We start from the raw sequence: 19,336 nt of genomic DNA, 5'->3' as shown, positions 1-19,336 counted from the left end.
GGGCAACGTATACTTTAAAAAATTTACGGCTGGGTGTAGTGGCTCACACCTGTAATCCCAGCACTTTGAGAAGCCAAGGCGGGAGGATCGATTGAGTCCAGGAATTTGAGACCAACCCGGGCAACATGATGAAACCCCATCTCTACAAAAAATACAAAAATTAGCTGGCATGGTGGTACATGCCTGTAGTCCGAGCTACTTGGGAGACTGAGGTTAGAGGATTGCTTGAGCCTGGGAGGTCATGGCTGCAGAGAGCCATGATGATGCCACTGCATTCCAGCCTGGGCAACAGAGCAAGACCCTGCCTCAGAGAAGAAACAAAAATTACTGTTATCCCACCTACTTCTGAAAAAAGGATATGAGCCTATGGCTCACCAATAAAAAGCTTAAAGAGAATAAAACCAAAATCTACGAGTGTAAGGATAAAAGGGCCAAGCAGGATTGTGAACTCAGGGACATCAGGGTAGGGGAAGCTGCAGCAGTGACGGAGCACAAGGCTTTGCTGTGAGCTTCCTGGAAGCCAAGGTAAAGCAGCAACTGGGCTCATTTGCTTGCTAAAAAAACACCAGATCATCAGGGAAACGTCCTTTCGCAGCTCTTGAGCTAGAAGAGGGTATTTGCTCAATGGGTCTTTCTAAAAGGGTCAAAGTGCAGACTGATGAGAGGGGTCACCAGCAGCACAGAAACGCTCCCCGCTGCTTTGCTGCCTCCCTGTCGAGCCTCCTTGGCAGATAGGCATCTCAGGCAGAGTCGCTTTGTAAAGGTTGTTCCGGGGGCTCAGGCCAGGGCTGTGTGACCTGAGAGCGGCTCAGGGGGATTTGCTGTGGGGCTAGCCCTGTCATACAGGGATGAGAGAGGTGTTCCACCCCAAGCTCACCCTGTGGGACATGACCCCCTGGACTGGCTGCTGAATTTGTGCAACAGCGGAGGAGTCACAGTTGATTTTCTGGCCCTGCCAGCACCTGCAGGGCAGGTGTTCTCTGTGACAGTTGGAAATAGGCCCATGCTCTTCACTCTTTCATCCAGCAAGTGCTTTCCAGCTTGGACCAGGCCCTGTCTGAGTACTGTGGGCACACTGGGCACCATGGCAGACACAATGCCTGTGGTGGTAACTGCCCCCCAGAAAATAACCAGGTGCTGCGGGAGCCCAAAGGGAGACACGGGGATGATCAGGAAGCCTAGGGGTGGCAGGGAAGGCTTCCTGGAGGCAATGTAGGGGCTGAGATTTGAAAAATGGAGAGAAGTTAGCCCAGTGGAAAAGGAGGGCAAGGACACCAGGTGGTGGGAACAGCATGCGTCCAGGCCTGGAGCCAGGACACTGTGTGCTAAGTTTGGGGAAGATGACAGAAGGAGATGCTGTGGGATGAGGTGGAAGGAGAGGGGGGCCAGGCCAGCACAGGTGGTGCACACCTCACCACAGAGCATGGCTTCTACCCTGAAAGGGGAGGGAGGGAGGGCTGGGCAGGGACAGGAGGGACCAGGGTGATGTGGAATGGGGAGAAGGCAGAACCCGGCCTATGGGTTAAGGGTAGCCGACTCCTGCCTCCCAACCCGTTCACGTGACTGCTACTGGAACTGTCTTCCTGGAGACACCTGAGGAGGACCAGAAACCATAACGAGGACGCCTTTTCACATCCTTCGCCTGGCAGGATCCTTCTCCCCATTTCATAGATGTGGAAACTGACCTCAAGATGACTGTTTTAAAGCTATGTGGGCCGGGGGCAGTGGCTCACACCTATAATCCCAGCACTTCGGGAGGCCGAAGAGGGCAGATCGCTTGAGCCCAGGAGTTCAAGATCAGCCTGAACAACATGGCAAAACCCTGTCTCTGCAAAAAATACAAAAATTAGCCAGGTTTGATTGCACATGCCTGTAGTCCCAGTTACTCTGGAGGCTGAAGTGGGAGGATCACCTGAGCTTGAGAAGTCGAGGCTGCAGTGAGCTGTGATCATATCACTGTACGACTGCAGCCTGGGCAATGGGAGTGAGACCCCATCTCAAGAAAAATATGGCTTCTCAACCAACCCAGGCTTGAACAGGATGGGGGGACTCGCCCACTATGGAGGGGTCCTTTCTTAGGCCTGGGCCCTTTTAACCTGTCTAGCCTGGCTGTCTGCCACATTCACCCTGGGGCTATGAGGAGGCCTTCAAGATGGGAGCCATGTCTATGTGGCCCCCTCCCTAGAGCAACAACAAGCACCGGCCTGCCATTAGCACCCTGGAGCCACCTGGGGGGCTCCTCTGATGACAAACATTTGCCCCTGGACTGTCCTTCATGGCCTCTAGTCTTCTCTCCAGGGACCCCTGCACTGGGAGGCAGGATAACTTCCTTTCATGTACCCAAGGCCACATGCCATGCCCCACTGACATTTGTGGGACTCCCCAGTCTGATTCCAACCTCCTCCAGTCTTATTGTGCCCCCTGCTCTGACATCAAGCAAAGCCACTCACTGCATCCTCTAACAGGATACTCTCTGCCCAGCATGCCCTTACCTCCTCCCCACCCCCAGGCAAAGAGAACAGCAGAGGCAAAGGATGTGGGCAGGAGGGGTTATGTTTACACAGTTGAGAGCAGCCTGTGTGTCTGGAACCCAGAAAGTAAGGAAAGCACTTAGTGTACGAGGGGGGAAGCTAGAGAGGCCATAGGAGGGACCTTTGTCATGGTTCCAAGAGCCAAGGATGGAAGATGTCATTTGTAGGGATTTAGTCTGTGAGTGGTGATCACATCTGCTCTGTAAAAAGCTCTCTATGGGAAGCAGTAGAGGAGGCAGAGAGACTCAGGAAGTGGCAATTGCAGGTGTCTAGGTGGGAGAGAGTTGCCCAGACTGGAGAGGTCTCAAAGCCCCTTGTCCAGGAACCTCTCTCTGACCCTCTACCCCACCACAGACTCGTTGGGAGAATACACCAAGTGGTCATCATAAGGTACAACCAGAGGATCCCAGAGAGGCCTGGACCAGTTGAAGACAAACTTGAGCACTCATGAAAATAGGAACTGGATTACTCAACTGTACCCCCGGATCCTGGCCCAGGGTATTGTGTTTATCTGCTGAATTGATGGATGGGTACGTGGGTGGATGGGTGGGTGAATTGATGGTTGGATGGATGGATGGATGGATGGATGAATGGACAAATGGAGAGATGGACAGATGGTAGGATGGATGAGTGGACAGATGCATAGTTGGATGACGAATAGGTAGCTGGGGGATGAATGGATGAATGGACAGATGGTCGGAGAAATGGATAGATAGGTTGATGGGTGGATGCATGCATGGTGGAGGGACAGACAGATGGATGAGTGGATGCGTGGTTGAACAGATGGTGGAATGATGAATGGGTGGGGGGGGGGGTGAATGGATGGATGGGTGGAGGGATGGGTGGATGGATGGTGGGTAGATAGATGGATAGATAGAAGGGTGGCTGACATCCCCATTTAGATGTGGGCTGTGTCTGCACTGGAGTATTATCTACTTCTAAAGGTCCTGATTGGAGCTCCTGAGCTGGAACCATTTACTTATCTTATGACTTTCCTGGATACTGAAACACATTCAACCCTTATTGACTTCTCAGAGCCCCTTTCCTTCAGAGTCAGTTCTTTATTTTTTCCCCCAAGCTGTCATACATTTGACTTCCTAAAGTTCCAGTCCAACCAACTCTGTCTCTCAGCTGTGTGAGTGGAGAGGCCCAAGAAGTTGCCTTCCTGCTAACCATCCCCTTTTTTGAGCTGCCATGGGTCCCAGCTGCCTGTTCCCTGGAGCAGAGGCTCGTGAAAGCATGTAGAGGCTGGCAACTGTCTGGTCTCAACCTTGGACTTTATTTTCCCAGCCCCTCCCACAGGCCCCTCTCTGTGCCCAGGTTCCAGATGCCACAGAATCTGGGCCATCCATCCCAACAGGAGCTGGTGTGTCTACTCAAAACAGGTTGGGGACAATGTAGTCGGTGTGGACACCATCAATCAGCCCTTCTCCGTTGTTGTGGACAAACCAGCAGACAACCTTCGTGCCAATGCTGGCATCCTTTCTGTAATCTTTCTGGGAGCCTCTGGGGAAAGAGGAGAGATGCTGCAATACTTGGGGTGGGAAAGATGGGTGCTAGGCTCTCGGACCTGAGATTGAAAAAGGGTGGGAAGTTGGCAATTCTAACAGCCCAGAATTCTTTGGTCAAGAATGAAGTTACATGGTTACTCTTTCTCGGAAGCCAAGTTTGGGCTTTCTCTTGATTAGGAAGAGGCTGGTAGGGGCCAAGACCTCAAAGAGAAACAAGGGTACCCCACAGAAGACAAAAGCCCACCAGACTAATGTGCCTGGGCAGCGGGGGCTCTTTCTTCCTCTCGTTTCTGAGCAGGTGAGGGTGTTGGAGGAGTCTCCTCACCTAGTGACAGTCAGCTGATGGTTCTTCACCACCAATGTGGCATCTGGCTTTGTGGGGTCAGAGCCTGGCCGGATGTCAGACACTTTAAAGTCAAAGGGTTGGAAGAATTGCCCTGGTAAGAAAAACATTCATGCCGTCAGCCCATGGCCATTGCCACCGGTAACGTGGCCACTGGCCTTTTAGGGTTTATGCAAAGGCTGAATGGGGTGTTGTGAGCTGGGTACGGGATGGCTAGGAAGGCCTTGTGTATTTCTTTCCCATGCTGCTCTCAGGCCTGAACAGCCTGCAGTCTGAACACTTCATACCCAGCAGCCCGTGCGTCTGTGCTGACATCCGGTGACTGTCCACCACGTAGAAGCCTAGAAAGTCACGGTGGACAGGATGTTTCTTCCACACCTGGTGTAGGACGACCACAAAGGTAACCCCATCTCCAAAGGAGACCACCATGTTCTTCTTCCTGTTGATCATCATGGATAGCCTACGAGAGGAGGCCAGAAAGTGGCTGTGGGGCCCAGTGGCTGTGACACTGGGCATCTGACTCAAGGGTATCTTGTGTACAAGGCACCTGAGGGCCCACAGACTCTAGAAACTATCTCAGGAGCATTGGAAAGAGGTTGCCTCATGCACACTGTCTCCCCTCCCGTGAGTGGATCCTTGCGTGTCTATAAGTGGGAAAGAGATGGCTAGCCTATGAGGCTGGAGGCCTATGGTCCAGCCCCAGGTCAGTCACTGACTTCCTGAATGACACTGGCCAGGCTCCACACCTTCTCTGAGCCTCAGTTGGAGGCTGTGGGGGATCTGAAGACAGGAGAGCTAAGAAGACGAGCAGCTACAGAAGAGGCAAAAGGGGGCCATTATCATCTAATGCCTTCACCCAACCAGCTGAACTGTGCAGCTACCAATTCTGGCTCTGACAGGGCCCCAGGGTTTGGTTGGGGGCCACTATGGTCACCCTCCCCTGTGGCAGCAGACTGGATTCTGGGGCCTCTGATCTTTTCTGTGACCCCCATGGGTCTCCTGTCCTGGGATTTGTCTAAATCCCTCAAGAACCTCCTTAGACCCTCAGCCTGTAGTCCACATTGGAGACCTTGTAGGCGAGCTTACCCATCCTGCGTGACCGTGACTGTGTCCAGCCAGCTGAAAGTGCTCGGCACGGCCCTGTTCCACAGGGTGATCTTCTCCGTCGTCACCTCCACCTGGAAATCCATCTGAGCATTGGCAATGCCCAGTTTTCCAAAGTAAGTCTTTCTGGTCTTGGAGTCAGGGCTGCCTCTCTTGTCACCGATGATCTGCCCGTTAACTGTGAGGCCTGCCAGAGGGATGGGGCAGGGAGAGAGACCAGTGAGAACTCTGAGTCCAGATTGCCTTTAGGGGTGTGCCTTCCTCTTCAACCAGACTAGCTGAGCTTGGGCAGCAGAGTAGGGGCCACAAGAGAGACCAGGACTTCAGAGCCCAAGCCTATTGTTTCCTAGACACTCTAGGTTTGGGTCATGCTGGGACATTGTGGGTCTGCCCCTTGCCTGGGCCAGGGAGTGTTGTTCAGAGAAAAACTATTCCCCAGACACAGGCTGGGTCCTACCCTAGGCCCAGGCGGCCCATTCACTCTAATCATCTCCCAATAGCGCTGGCATGCGGGGCTGAGTGAGCCTGTGGCCCTGGGCACTCCCAACCCCCAGGGGTTTCTCTGCATGTGAAGATGACGCCTTACTGGGCAGAGTGAGAACCTGGTCCATGTGCCTACCTGGGGGCACCCAAGCCCTCCCAGGAAGAGCCTCCTGGCCCCGGCCCTAGCCTACGAGCCTCACCCATGACTGGGTCCTGAATAAGGCGCAGTACGGTGCCTGGGGCTTCATTGATGTTGAAGCAGAGGGCATCGTCTTTCTCCGGAACTTGGATGATGAAGTGGGGGTCCCCATCCACTAGTGACACATTAGAGAAGGGGCTGACTCCCCGGCCCTCTCATCATACCTGGGGCCTCCCCCAGCCTTCTGGCTTCTATGGGCTCAACTCCAAGACAGGCAGGAGCACATGCCCAAGCCCCTGAGCCTTCCCCAAGAGCAGCCAGGGACTCACCGTGGTAGTAGGGGTTTTGAGGAGGCTGGTAGCTGGCTGCAGATACAAAGGGAGAGGGGGCTGAGCTAAGCAAGTGGCCCTGGGAGGTGCCCGACGACCTCCATGGGCGTTCAGCTCATGTCCCTCCCCTTCCTGCTCTCTAATGCCATTGCCCTCCCACCCCTCAGTCTCCTCAGGGGACATTGTCCATCTGCCTGTCCTGGAGGGCTGAGTGAGTAGCCACAGCGGAGGGACACGTGGCAGGGGCAGGCTCTAAGCAGTGGGCGGAGGGGCAGCCGCCAGCGTGTACTCACTCAGGTAGGACATGGCGGGGCTCACCGGTGTGGCTGAAAAGAAGTCAAAGGGCAGTCATGAGCAGGGTCTAGGGGTTCCTTCTCCCCAAGCCCTGTCCTTTCTGCCTGTCTTAGTGCTGCTGGGCCCCAACACTGGCAGATAGAGGTGGAGATGTGACCCCAAAGATTAGGCTTTAGAAATGGGCACATCCAGGGAAGTCCTTTATGGGACTGGTGGCAATAGGATATGATTTTAATGTTGGGGCAGGGCTTTTTGATGTGGCCGAAATGCAAGCCATTAAGTCATAAGCTTCTTGAGTAATGCTTACAGCAAACATCTGCCCCACCCCTGGGCTTCCCACCGCCTAGTTGGGGTGAGTGAGGCTCACGGCTGTCTGTTGCTTCTTAGTAGTAAATACCCACCCACACGTGCACACAGGCACACACACATGTGTGCGCATGCATATATGTACTCACATGCACCGGTACATTTGTCAGGGCTATTCTGAGGGGAAAGTGATGGCCCAGTCCAAAGGTGCCCTGCTTGTAGATGGAGGTGGGGCAGGCCAGTAGGGGCTGGGGAGGCCCTGCCTAGTGGCAGGGAGTCTGTGAGGTTCCAGTTTTGTGGTGAGAGAGGCACAGAGGACTGTGATCCCCAGCAATCCCCAGCATGGGCATTGGGGCCAGACTGCCTTGGCCTAAGTACCAGCTTGGCCATCTGCTGAGTCTGTGAGCAAACAGACTGAGCAAATTAACCCCTCTGTGCCCCAATTTCCCCACTGTAAAATGGGGATCATAAAAGGACCCTCTTGGAAGGTTGCTACGGGATTAATGAAGTATAAACAACTGACATGCTAAATTGCTCATTTTTACAGGCCACAGATACTGTCACACTGCTTGTCTCTCCCTGGGCAAGGGAAGCCACTCCCAATTCACTTACAGGGATCCTCAGGCTCAGAGAGGGGCAGAGTCATGATTTGGCAATAGGGCTGGGCCTGAGCCCAGGTGTCCCAAGTGTGCCCCCATGGCTGGGGGTCCTATCTTGCTTGGAAAGGCCTCCTCAGTTCTCTCTTGTCTCCCTTCCATAATATCCACCCCGGTGGCTGGCTAAAGCTTACCTTCTGCATCTGCAGGTGCAGCGAGGGAGGAAGAGGAGAAATGCATTAGAAGCCGTAGGGCACTGGTGAGCAAGGACCAGAGCTGGCTGCTTGGCCAACCAGCCCTAGGCTGTGGGCCTCCCAGCAGCCAGCTGTTCTCCCACTGGGTGTCCCCTGGAACTAGGAGTTCCTGGAAGCCAGAGGCCTGGCCTGGCTGGGCCCAGCTCTTTGCCTCCCATGTCTCCCAATGCCAATCCCCCACCACCACACACAGACCCTGTGCCTAGTTGCAGTGGGCATTTGGGATCCCCTGTTGAGTAGTGCAGTCTGGGGTCTGGTTGAGGGGTCCCAGCCTCCAGCTCTCAGGGACTCTTCCCTCAACAGTCTCTAGGTGCCTGGTAGCCTGCTCCAGGCCGAACTTTCATATTGAAAGTGCTTCTTCTTGTCTAACTAAGCCCTTCCATGCTGCAGCCTCAGTCCTTTTCCTTGCAATGTCCCCTGAGCAGTGTGCCCCTTTACTCACATCCCTTTAGAGGTGCAGAGGCTCCTATTCACCCCACACCCCACTGTCCATACTGACTGCTTCACACTGCACCCCACTTTCCCCAGCCCGTTTTCCTTCAGATGCCCCACTGCAGCAGGTCTGGGTCTCCCCAGCCTGGCCCACTCCTCCACTGGACACTCAGGGATGGTGTCCAGCGCAGGGTCCTAGAGGGAGGCTTCCGGGTTCCGGCCTCCATCCCTATCCCCACCTTCACCAGGCTTGTCGGCGATGGCCCTCTCATCCTCGTTGTCCTCAGGCTTGGTCACCACCATGGAGGTCAGTGGAGTCACAAAGTGATACTTGAGGGACAGGTCCAGGGCCTGGGCCGTGAGGTTCTCCTTCTCCTCGCCATGGGCGTTCTTGCTGTGAGGAGGGGGCAGTCAGGAGAGCCTGGAGAGCAGCACCCTGCCCGCTTCCCCTGCACTGGAGCGCTGGATGCAGCTAGGGATCCCCACTCCACCTACCCCAGGACACAGCCCAGTTGGGCTCAGAGAAGACTGGCTCACAACTCCCTGGGGCATGTGAACAAGCCCTGTTTCCTCACTGGGCCTTGGTTTCCCCACGTATAAAACATAAGGGCCGGCTGGGCATGGTGGCTCACACCTGTAATCCTAGCACTTTGGGAGGCTGAGGCGGGTGAATCATCTGAGGTCAGGAGTTCAAGACAAGCCTGGCCAACATGGGGAAACCCCGTCTCTAGTAAAAACGGAAAAATTAGCCAGGCGTGGTGGTGCATGCCTGTAATCCCAGCTACTCGGGAGGCTGAGGCAGGAGAATTGCTTGAACCCAGGAGGTGGAGGTTGTAGTGAGCTGAGATTGCACTCCAGCCTGGGTGACAGAACGAGACCCCATCTCAAAAATAAATAAATAAATAAAATAAGGGGCTACAACAGCCACTCACAATGGTGTCCATGTGCGGAGTACTCAGCTAGATTGTGTACTAAAGGCTTCGCAGGCTAATCCCACCCACAGCAACACAACCCTCTCAGTGGGTCAGTGTTGACCCTCAGCTCTGCCCTCTGAACACTGAGGGCTGGGATCCCGGCCTTCAGTTCTGCTCAGTCTCACTACCCCTGGGCCATGCCCAGTGTGGGGAGCAGGGTGCTGAGGACCCCCCTACCCCAGAGCACTCCCAGGCTGCTGGCCACGGAGCTTGCACGCTTGAGCCTTGGGGCTGGCAGGATGGGGAGTGGCGGCCTGGGGTTCCTTACAGGCTGCTCTACAGACAGTTCCTGGACTGGGCCAAGAAGATGGTAGCACCGCTGGGACTGCGCACTGGGGTGCCCTTCTGTTGGAGCCCAGCCAGGGGTAGGCACAGGTGGGGGCTGGGGCCCTGCTCACCGCTTCTCCAGCAGCTGCTCGATGGTGAGGTAGGCCCAGAGCCGCTCAATGTAATTCCCGAAGATGTAGTCCCGTTCCTGCAGGGCCTTCTCCATCTCCTTCATGTCCACCTCCTCTGTGAAGGTCAGGTCGTTGGTGGCCTGGGGTGGGGGTGGAAGGAGGCAAGGGACTGGAGGCCTAGATGGGTCAGGTTCAGAGGCCACCACTCCTGGACCCTCATGAGGCCAGAGCCCCACCACTGCTGATACCCCATCCCCAGCACAGTTCCAGGCCCTGTCCCCACTCACCCCATGGCCCTTCACATCCGCCTTAAAGCTGTTCACGTCCTCGCCCACCAGGCGCCCAGCCACCACAATCTCAGAGCCGTCATAGAAGTGCTGGTAAGTGTTCTGGGTGAGGCCCAGGATGGCATTCTCGGGGTACTCCATCTCCACGCCCGTCAGCAGTGGGTTGGCCACCTCCTCATAGAAGCCCTGAAGTTCAAACAGGGCCGGTCATCTCAAGCCCCAGGTTGGGCTCCCACCGATGCTGCAGCTGGGCATCCGCGCCCCAGGGCTGGGCCCGTCTTGGCTCCTAATGCTCACTCTGCCTGTCCCTGACTGCGTCCTTCAGTCTGTGGGGGCTGCCCCACCGCAACTCCCTGCTCCCAGGTAGACACAAGGAAGACTAGAAACAACAGTTTCAGAAGTATTTCCTATTTAAAAAAAGAAATATGAAAGGACAGAGTTCTTGGCACAAAGAAAATATTTAAGGAATATCTGTTGGAATGAAAGCAAGAAGGAGAAAAGGAAGTAAAGAGGGGCAGATGAGAAGGTGATGTGTACATGAGTACAGAGATCCGGAGACAGAGGAGGGAAGGGATGGAGTGGTTGCCCTGCAGAGGTGGAGATGCCGTTCCCTGCCTAAAGAAGGAACAAAATTGCCAGATTCAGCAAATACAAAGACAGGACATGCAGCTATGCTGAAGGTCAAATAAACAATGAGTAATTTCTTAGTGTAGGTATGTCTGTTATGGGTTGAATAATGTACTCCTAAAATTCAAACTTATTTGGAGACAGGGTCTACAAAATAAAGTCATGAGTGTGGGCCCTAATCCAAAATGATTGATGTCCTTATTAAAAGGGGAGTTGGACATAGACATCCAGAGGGAAGACGTGTGCAGACACAGGGAGAAGACAGCCATTGATAAGCCATGGAGAAAAGGAAAGAGGCCTAGAACAGATCTGCCCTCATAACCCTCAGAAGGAACCAATCCACTGCCACATGGATCTAGGACGTCCAGGCTCTGGAACTGGAAACACTTCCAATATGTTTCTCTCATTGAAGCCACGTGGTACTTAGGTATGGCAGCCACAGTACACTAATACAAAGTCCTGTGCAATACTTCGGGCATACTTACACTACAAAAATTCATTATTTATCAGAAATTCATATTGAACCAGACGTCCTGTGTTTGTTCTGATAATCCTACTGAAGAAGCAGGCCTGTTGTGTAGCCCAAGGACAAAATCAGAATCCTTATTGATGGGTAAGAGATAGTCAGAGGTGGATTTTGACCTAAGAGGAAGCTCTTCCTAATAACTAAAACTGTCACCTTATGGAGCAGCTGTCTGAGGAAGTAGTGAGCTCCTTATGCCCGGAAGTGTGCAAGACAAGGCGTACCTGCAACTGCAGATCGGCATCAGAGTCCTCATAAATGCGCCGGGCAAACCCATGGTTCTCCAGGGCCATGTTCTCCAGGAAGTTATAATTCAGATTGTTGCCAAAGCCCAGGTTATACAAGGGGAACTTGCCCCCGATGGCGTTCCGCACATTCTCTTGGATTTTTTCAGGTCTGCTCTCACCTGTTGGAGAAAGGGGTATTCATAGTCCAGCCCCAGCCCTGGGGATGGTCTAGACCAGCTGTGTCTGGGGAGACGGCACTCCTGCACACGCAGAGTTGGTGGAGTCACAACCAGGAGCCCTTGTGGGGCAGATGGTGGAGAGCCCTGGCAGAGAGAGGCAGGACCCTGCCCTTGAGGGTAGGGAGAGGCAGACCACAGGGAACCCAGGGAAGAGCTACCTTAGGTTTTCCAATGAGCCAGCTACAGAGCCAGGAGCAGCAGCCAAGTGCTTCAGCCCTAGCTCAAAGCCATGCCCATGCTCCTCACCAACATTGGCATCCCCGTCAGTCAGCATGATGACGATGGAGGTGCTCCTCTCTGGGACTCTGTGCTCCTCTCGGGCCTTGTTCAGCATACTGATGCCCCTCAGCAGCCCATCATTGATGTTGGTCACTGGGACACAGACAGACAGCACTGTGGGAGGGTGTCCTCAGGGTGCCAGTGTGCAGAGAGGCTGGAGCAGAGGAGGCTGGGACAGCCTGCCCCACTCATGTGCCCAAGAACCCTATCTGCCAGCCCATGGTGGTACTCAGCAAACAATGAATGAACCAGCGCGTGAACAAACAAACAACTTCCACTTTCAAATGGGGATGAAAGAGTTGCCAGAAGATGAAAAGCACATGGTGATTGTGAAAACCCTTTGCCAAACAGTTGGATGGACTCCCAGCCCCTCTCACTGGGACAGAGGGAGGCGTTGCTAGAGCACGTGGGCTCCGGCTCTGCTCTTACTTCCTTTATCCTCCATGCTCTTCACAAACATCCTGGCCTCCTGGAGGTTCTCGGGCGTGGCCTGGACTAAGCGCTCTTTCCATGTGGACACATCTCCACTGAACAGGATGAAATTCAGATAGTCTTCCTCTTTCATATCTTCCAGGATTCTGAGAAGGGCCTCCTTTGTCTGGAGGAGAGAGAGACAAAGAGCTGGGAGAAGCTGCAGCAGAGAGTGAAGTTCCTTCTCAGCTCAGCAGGCGGCGCAGCCCACGCCATCTGCCCAGCGAGCTCTGACTGAGGCTTGCCACAGAAGCGGGCAGAGGCCGTGAGCCTTCTCTTATCCTGTCTCCTTTCTCCTCATTCACCACAAGGACCAACTTTTTCCACTTAAAAAAAAAAAAATCTCCCCTATTCCCTACTCCCCTGAGCCCTGGCTGTGCCACTGGGGCTGATTACCTGCTCTAATTTCCGACCAGCCATGGAGCCGCTGATATCAATCACGAAGGCCACGTTCTTAGGCACCACTGGAAGGCCTTGAGGTGCAAAGAAGTGCACGAAGTAGCCATTGACTATCTGGAAAGTGGGGAGAGAGATGGAGGCCAGTGTCCTTTTAGCAACACCACATTAACTATTCTTGCAGGTGGAAATCAAAGATTTACCAGCCCAAGAAAAAGACGTTCCTATCCCACCCTCTAGGGGGTGCTGCACCAGGCTCTAGGCCATCAGCTGTCCCATATCCTGTAGGAAAACAGCCTTGGGCTGAGGACCCAGGGTGATGGCACTAGATGCAGCTGCAGCCTCTCCCCACCAGCCCTCACCCCACTGTGATGATGAATCGGCCAGCCTGGGTACCTGCACGTTGCCAGGAGATTCTCTGTTCACGTCATAGGTGATGGTGAAATCTCCATTGAGGAGGGAGTCTGTACAGGTTGGGCATGAACGCTGTTGGTCTAAGCTGGGCTTGAAGGACACATGGCCCTGAGGGATGGAGATGAAAGACCTTGCTCAGCTCGGCCAGCACCTGCCCACTGGCAGACCTCAGTCCTTAGCTGAGGGAGCAGAGGTGCAGCCTCACAGGGAGGAGCCCTTAGCAGAAGCTAGCAAGAGCTGGAGGCCTGGGCAGCCCTGCCTGCTGGCGGCATGCTCTGCAGCCCCCAGGACTCACTGGAAGGCACTGTTTACCATGCTGCAGCCTTTCTGAGCACTGCTCTTCCCCTTGGAGATCAGGGCTCCTGGCGGGGCGCAGGCCTTGTCTGATTCAGCTTCCAGCTCCCTTTTTCTTGGCCTCACACACCCATTAGCCCAGCCTACCTTGGAGCTCAGCACTGAGAAGCTACTTAGGAAAGGGGTAGCTTCCCATTAAAAGGAATTTCTTGTAGGGTGGTTTGGAATGTTGGTGTGTGGGTGCCAAGAGGAGGGGAGGGAGAAAGGAGGAGAATGGGGAGAAGGAGGGTCCCTGGGCAGGACGTGGCCCTGCAGAAGCCAGCAGTCCTCTGAGTGTGTGCCCCTCGGGCCTCGCCCTGGAAGTCGTGGATGACTGGTTTGTTGTTTATACAAACATTTATTCACCCACTGTTCACAGCCATTAAGGCCCCTGGAACAGCTGGGAGCCTTGGGGACTGGAGCCAACCAGCCAGCACTAAGAATGAAGTTCTCTTTAGTCTTTCACCCCTCATTTTGGAGTCAGTAGATCTAAATGACTCCCTCAGGCCTCAGCCTCTGGGCCTGTAAAACAGGGAAGATAAGCCCTGCCCTGTCCATTTCCCAAGGGGGAACGGGACCAGGCTTTGTAAATGGCTCCTCTGGTAGGTCGTTGTCAGCAGCCCCTGCCCTCAGCATCCTCACTCCCAACCCCAGTGGGAAAGGAGGAAGGTGATAGTGGCAGATTGATCCCCACCCCTACCCCAACACATGCATGCTTGCAGCAGCTAAGCCCTGGGCTGCAGGCTTGTTCTGCTGGGGTCAGTGTTCCTTCCCCTGCCCCGCCAGGTCTGAGAGACGTCTACATCACCTTTTTCCCTGAGAAGGACTTGGTGAGGGCGCTTCCCAGGAGGTCGTTGGTGATGAACGAGGCCTCAGCATCCAGCATGCTGATTCCCTGAGGCTCAAAGATGTCTACGTCAATCTGAAATGGCCAAAGTGAGGAGATGTCACTTAGTGACCACAGAGGCCAGTTCCCAGAACAAGGCCAATGGGAATGAGATGGGTCTGCGGTGATGCAGGGACCCTCTGCGACAGTGCTGAGGGCGAAGCCTGGTGTCTCCCACTGGGAAAGTGACCACAGGGGCTTGGAGAAGAGTGTGCTGATCCTGAGGTGTTACCACCGCCTGCCATATGCACCTGAAATTCCACCACTGGCGCTTTTCCTTTGGCTTTCAGCTTTGAGGTAGGAAAAAATGCCCATATGCCCAGTGAGAAGCCTTACAGAGGTACTTGCTGGTGTTGCCCTCGAGGGCCCAGCACCGAGTCTGCATCTGTGGAGTCCGTCCCAGCCTCTTCCCCTCGCCCCTAGATGCTGGGGTCAGAACCACTGAATTCCTCCAGCCTTCCCAGCCAAGGGTGGGGGATGCGGTGAGGCAGAACTTTTGCGTTTTTGACCCCCGTCTGAGACTGCCCCATGGGCCGGTTCCTGCATCCCGCTGCCGTCCTCCCCCCCCCCGGCTGCAGGGCCGGTTGATTACCTTGAAGTGTTTGACCAGTTGCTTAGGCTGGACCTTGAGGTACATCTCGTACTTGCCCTTGTGCCTCTTCAGGAGCTCCTCGTAGGTTAGCTCAAAGGTGACTTTGCTGCCTGCAGCCACGTTGACTGAGACGGTGAACTTCTCCAGCTTCCTCCCAGAGGCTCTGAACAGGGTTCGAGATGGTGACTCCCTCAAAGACTGCAGGAGCCCACCCTTCCGTGCCCCTCGGCCCCAGGCCCAGCCCTTTGGTGAGGGAGATCCCTAACCATTCTGAGCCTCACTTGCCTCAGCCTCAACATGAGATAATGGCCAAATTATGGGCACATTTTGCTATAACAATAATAATTGTTGTTGTTACTGTTTGTAGTCCCGAAGGCCCTTGAATCCCAGACATTCTCCCCAAGGCCTGGGAGTCCATGCTTACTTAACCAAGCCAGCTGTCTTGCCCTGGGACACAGCCTTTTCATACTGCTTCTTGGCAACTTCCTTCTCCTTGACATTCCCAGGGTAGGTAACGCCATCGATGGTCCTGCAGGGAAAGAGAGTTGGAGGTTGGGGGATCACACTGGGCCAGACCCCCATTCCCGAGCCCAGAGCCAACAGCCATGGTGGTACCCACAAGGTGAAGTTGGTGATGAAAGCTGTCTTGGGCAGCTCCACATCAAAGGAAGCCTCCTTGGCCGTGTCTGCACGGTTGACCGCTCTCGTGGTGACAACATTGTGAGCAAAACGGGAGGTCACCTTGGAGTTGATTTTGGTACTGTAGACCTCGATGCCATCGGCCACCTTTGGGGAGGTGGGTGGAGAATCAGCCAGACTGGGACACTCTAGAACCAGGTTTGTAACCCAGCCACCTTCCTTGCAAACCCCCTTGCAGGCTCTGAGGCCCCTGCCTGGCACGCAACCCTCCTCCTACAGGTCTCCTACATTGGAAGACTTGGTGGTGTCCCCAGTCTCCATGTTCTGGCGGCCACCATTATTTGGATGCTTATCCTGTCTCCTCAACTCTACGATCTGTTTACACACCGCTGCAGCCAGTGACAGCTTGCCCTCCCCGGTCCTGTCACCCTGAGCTCCAGCCATGCCCAGGACACTGGCTCTGGAGCACCTGCCCCTGGCTCTTCCTGCTCATCCTCCACACCTCACACTCCCTCAAACACACAGCCCAGCCCACCTCCTGGGTCTTTAGGTAATTGCCTCATTCTGTCTCCCAAAAAGGAACTGATTTCCTGTGCCAAGGGAAGTCTCCAGACACCCTCTTTCCAATAGGGGTGTTGGATTTTGAGAGGCTCTAGAGAGGCGTTCCAGCCCCTCCCCCTAGGGATATAAAGATGCTTTGTGAGGGTATGGCAGGGACTGCATCACAGAGCCAGGTACCAGCAAGTGCTAAGGAAGTGTCTGCGGAAGGAAGGGATGCCTGTAAGGGGCACTCTTGGGCTACATCCTGCGAGGTTGGAGAGGTTGCCATTCTGTGGTGTGCTCTTTCCCAGGAGTCCTGCACCATTGGAGGCTGCCACGGCAGGGGGCCATTAGCTGTTTGCCAGCTGTGAGGAGTCTGCTGTTATGGCCTACACCTTCAGTGGTTGGGCAACCAGCTCCATCCTTCACTGCCCCACTCGGTCCCACCCTCCGGTGAAAGTTCTCACCCCTTCCGGGAGGCTCCGTTTCTGAAAAAACAAAAACAAACACAAACAGAGGAATCAAGCCAAGGCCAACGCCAAGGCCTCATGGCCTGGGAGGCTCTGGGCTGAGACCAGGGATACAGTGGTGCCCTGCCTCCCACACACCTGAGTGGCCCCTGGACACAGGACCCTCCGGAGCCACATGTCAGAGTAGAAAGAACTCTGAATAGATGGGGAAACTGAGGTCCAGAGAAGGGCAGGTCTCCAGGTTACCAGGAGAGCAGGGCAGGGGGAACTGAACCCAGAGCTCTCTTCACACCCCACATGCCCCACCTCATTCTATCTCCCATTCTGCCTTTCCCCGGCCCCCAGGCCCCTTTAGGCCTCCTTCCAGAGTACCCCTCCCCCCGCCACACCCCACAGGGCTCAACTCAGTGTTTTGTAGAGGTCACACTCATCTGAGACTTGAACCTTCATTGCCCCTCAGTGAAGTGAACAGTTCATGGTGCATTGCTCTTTTGACAGGTGGGGAAGCTGAGGCCCAGGGAGTTTTAAGAGCCTTCCCAGGGTTAGACAGCAGGTTAGCAGAGGCCTCAGCTGGAGCCCAGTTCTCAGTGTCCACACTACTCCCAGCGGCTTAGTGCCCAGCCCTCTGCCTCCTCTTCACTCCTCTTCTCTCAGAGGCCTTGCCAAGCATGGTGTCTTCTGCCCATTCCACACCAAGACCCAGATGGCAAAGAGGGGGCAGACTTACCCCAAGCAGCTGAAAGGGGCTTCTCGGGAAGCCAGAGGCTGCCAAGCCGGAGAGCAGAGCCAAGATGAGACAGGGCCACCACACAGATGCCATTGCTGAATACTCAGGCCTGGCCCACGCTCCTTATATGAGCAAGCCTGGTGTTTTCCAAGCAGGGTCAGTGACCCGCAGCGGGGGTGGGAGGAGTGGAGGCAGGAAGGGCCTCCGGGAAGCTGGGCATGGGTGGAATGACAGGTCCTTCAACGTGTTTGTCTGACGAAGGCCTAGTGGGTCTTGCCAACAGTGTTGGGGCTTCATTCCTGAGAGACCAGAGGACTTGGAAGAGGCCCCCAGGAAAGCAGAAGCTGTGTGCCAACAAATAGACCCTGGGACTTCCTGGCGTGGGTGATGGAGATGGGGTGTGGGGTTGCATTTAGAGCAAAGGGCATCTCAGCATTGTTGCCTCTTATCCCTACCACTGGGACTGCCTCTCTCTGGCCTCCTGGATTGCAGCCCCTCCCTTCTTGAGGCAGCCAGGGCATGAAACTAGACTGTCACCTGCAGGCTGGGACCTCCACAGTGAAGCCCCTCTCTCACTACCCTTCTATGGCTCCCAAGGCCCCAGGGAAAGGACACACGATGATCCCAGCAGCCCAGCTCTCTCTGTGATCTGACCCCAGCTTGCTTTTCTGAGTTTACTCTCTTGCACCAGCACACCCTCCGCTTCTGCACATGTCACATCTTTCATCTCCCTGCCAGCCTCAGTGCCTCCCCTCCAGGACCCTTCCCCCGCCATCCCCTAGAGGACTATGGGACATCCCTGCTGCAAGCCCCAAGTCCCCTGAGGGCCTGCTTTGTCATGACCTTATGTTGAGGTCGGTGTGCTCAGATCTGCCTGCCCCCTCTGCACCCAGAGCTCCTGGGGGCTGAACCATGTCATGTTTCCCTCTGTGCTTCCAGGGCCCAGCCAGGCACTTGGCTGCCCTCAGCCTTTTGGGGAGTCATTGCCCTAAAAGTCTATAGTGAGGCTGGGCTCCAGCTTCCACGACAACAGGAGCTTTAGAGGCAGGACCTGGTCTCAGTGGGGGCTGGGACCTCCTGAGCCGCCCCAGGACCCTGCCAGCCTAGCCCCTTCAGGGCAGCTGTTGCACGCCCACCGTAGCCATGGCTTCTCTGAGCTAAGCTGACCCTGTGACCCTTCCACTGGGCAGCCTACTACTGCATGGAGTAGACAAGGATGGCTGGGTCCAGGACAACTAACTTATGGGGTGTGCAGCGGCCTCAGCTGAAAGCTCTAGTGCTGACTGGGATATGTGCAGAGAGAGTTGTTGGGAGCAGAGGAGCCGAGAAGGCAGAAGGCAGAAGGCAGATGCCGCGGGGCAGCGGAAGCCCTGAGGAGGGTATGGTCTAATGGCTGGAAGAGGCAGAAGCCACAGAGCAATGACAGAGAGTTGCCAAATCAGCCAGACACTATGGCTCTTGCCTGTAATCCCAGCTCTTTGGGAGGCTGAGGCTGGAGGATCACCTGGGCCCAGGCGTTCAAGGCTGCAGTGAGCGCTGTGTTCGTGCCACTGTGCTCCCACCTGGGTGACATGACGAGACCCCCGTCTCAAAAAAAAAAAAAAAAAAAATTGAAAAGAGAGAGTTTCCAAGCCAGTGAAGTGATGGCCAAGTGGCAGATGCTGCCTGTGCTTGGTGTCTGGTGGGGCGGTGCCTGTTTCCCTCAGGCCTCCTGAACCCTTACACCAGCCTCACTGGCAGCAGGCACCAAGCTCGGGTCTGATGGAGGCCAAACCCAGCAGGTGCTGGTGCCTGGGTGTGGAGAGAAGCGCCCTCAGAGCTGCCATGGCTTTACTTCCTGGTTCCTGGGACGTTTTCAGTCCCGTGGCCGCTGGCACTGGGTGGCTGGTGCTGTTGCCCAATGGCTCCTCCTCACAGACCAGCAGCCGCCTGCGGAGCTTCTCCTGTCCTCTCTCATCTGGACCACTGCCCCATCCCCAAGTGCCTGGAGTT

The 19,336-nt window shown here is 55.2% G+C and overlaps 1 protein-coding gene across 2 annotated transcripts; it reads right to left on the bottom strand.

Annotated features, from left to right (window-relative positions):
- Positions 1–3,789: 3,789 nt before the first annotated feature.
- On the bottom strand, positions 3,790–17,989 carry ITIH3 (inter-alpha-trypsin inhibitor heavy chain 3). Of its 2 annotated transcripts, XM_011958235.1 has the most exons (22): positions 17,345–17,989; positions 16,615–16,635; positions 15,588–15,754; positions 15,393–15,497; positions 14,969–15,131; positions 14,299–14,412; positions 13,140–13,265; positions 12,744–12,860; positions 12,306–12,474; positions 11,844–11,969; positions 11,356–11,537; positions 9,982–10,167; positions 9,695–9,834; positions 8,562–8,716; positions 7,831–7,839; positions 6,734–6,766; positions 6,441–6,476; positions 6,173–6,286; positions 5,472–5,676; positions 4,673–4,845; positions 4,368–4,479; positions 3,790–4,037 (listed from the first exon to the last, which is right to left on the bottom strand). In XM_011958235.1, the coding sequence occupies exons 1-22, from the start codon at positions 17,435–17,437 to the stop codon at positions 3,908–3,910; spliced, it is 2,676 nt and encodes an 891-aa protein (XP_011813625.1). In that variant the 5' UTR covers positions 17,438–17,989; the 3' UTR covers positions 3,790–3,907. The 2 variants fall into 2 exon arrangements, with proteins under 2 accessions (XP_011813625.1, XP_011813626.1); XM_011958236.1 differs by lacking the exon at positions 6,734–6,766.
- Between the last annotated feature and the right edge of the window lie 1,347 nt (positions 17,990–19,336).

The sequence above is a fragment of the Colobus angolensis genome, unplaced genomic scaffold (assembly GCF_000951035.1).
Source record: "Colobus angolensis palliatus isolate OR3802 unplaced genomic scaffold, Cang.pa_1.0 Scaffold462, whole genome shotgun sequence".
Classification (NCBI taxonomy): Eukaryota; Metazoa; Chordata; class Mammalia; order Primates; family Cercopithecidae; genus Colobus; species Colobus angolensis.
The sequence above is the reverse complement of the archived record's forward strand: the minus strand, read 5'-3'. Positions and strand labels throughout refer to the sequence as shown.

What these genes read in the sequence shown, in the direction of transcription:
- ITIH3 (XM_011958235.1), bottom strand. Translation starts at nt 17,437, where the DNA reads ATGGCATCTGTGTGGTGGCCCTGTCTCATCTTGGCTCTGCTCTCCGGC. An exon ending in GCCCCTTTCAGCTGCTTGGG is followed by an intron (nt 16,636 to 17,344) that starts GTAAGTCTGCCC and finishes TTGTTTTTTCAG; the next exon opens with AAACGGAGCCTCCCGGAAGG. An exon ending in AACGGAGCCTCCCGGAAGGG is followed by an intron (nt 15,755 to 16,614) that starts GTGAGAACTTTC and finishes ACCTCCCCAAAG; the next exon opens with GTGGCCGATGGCATCGAGGT.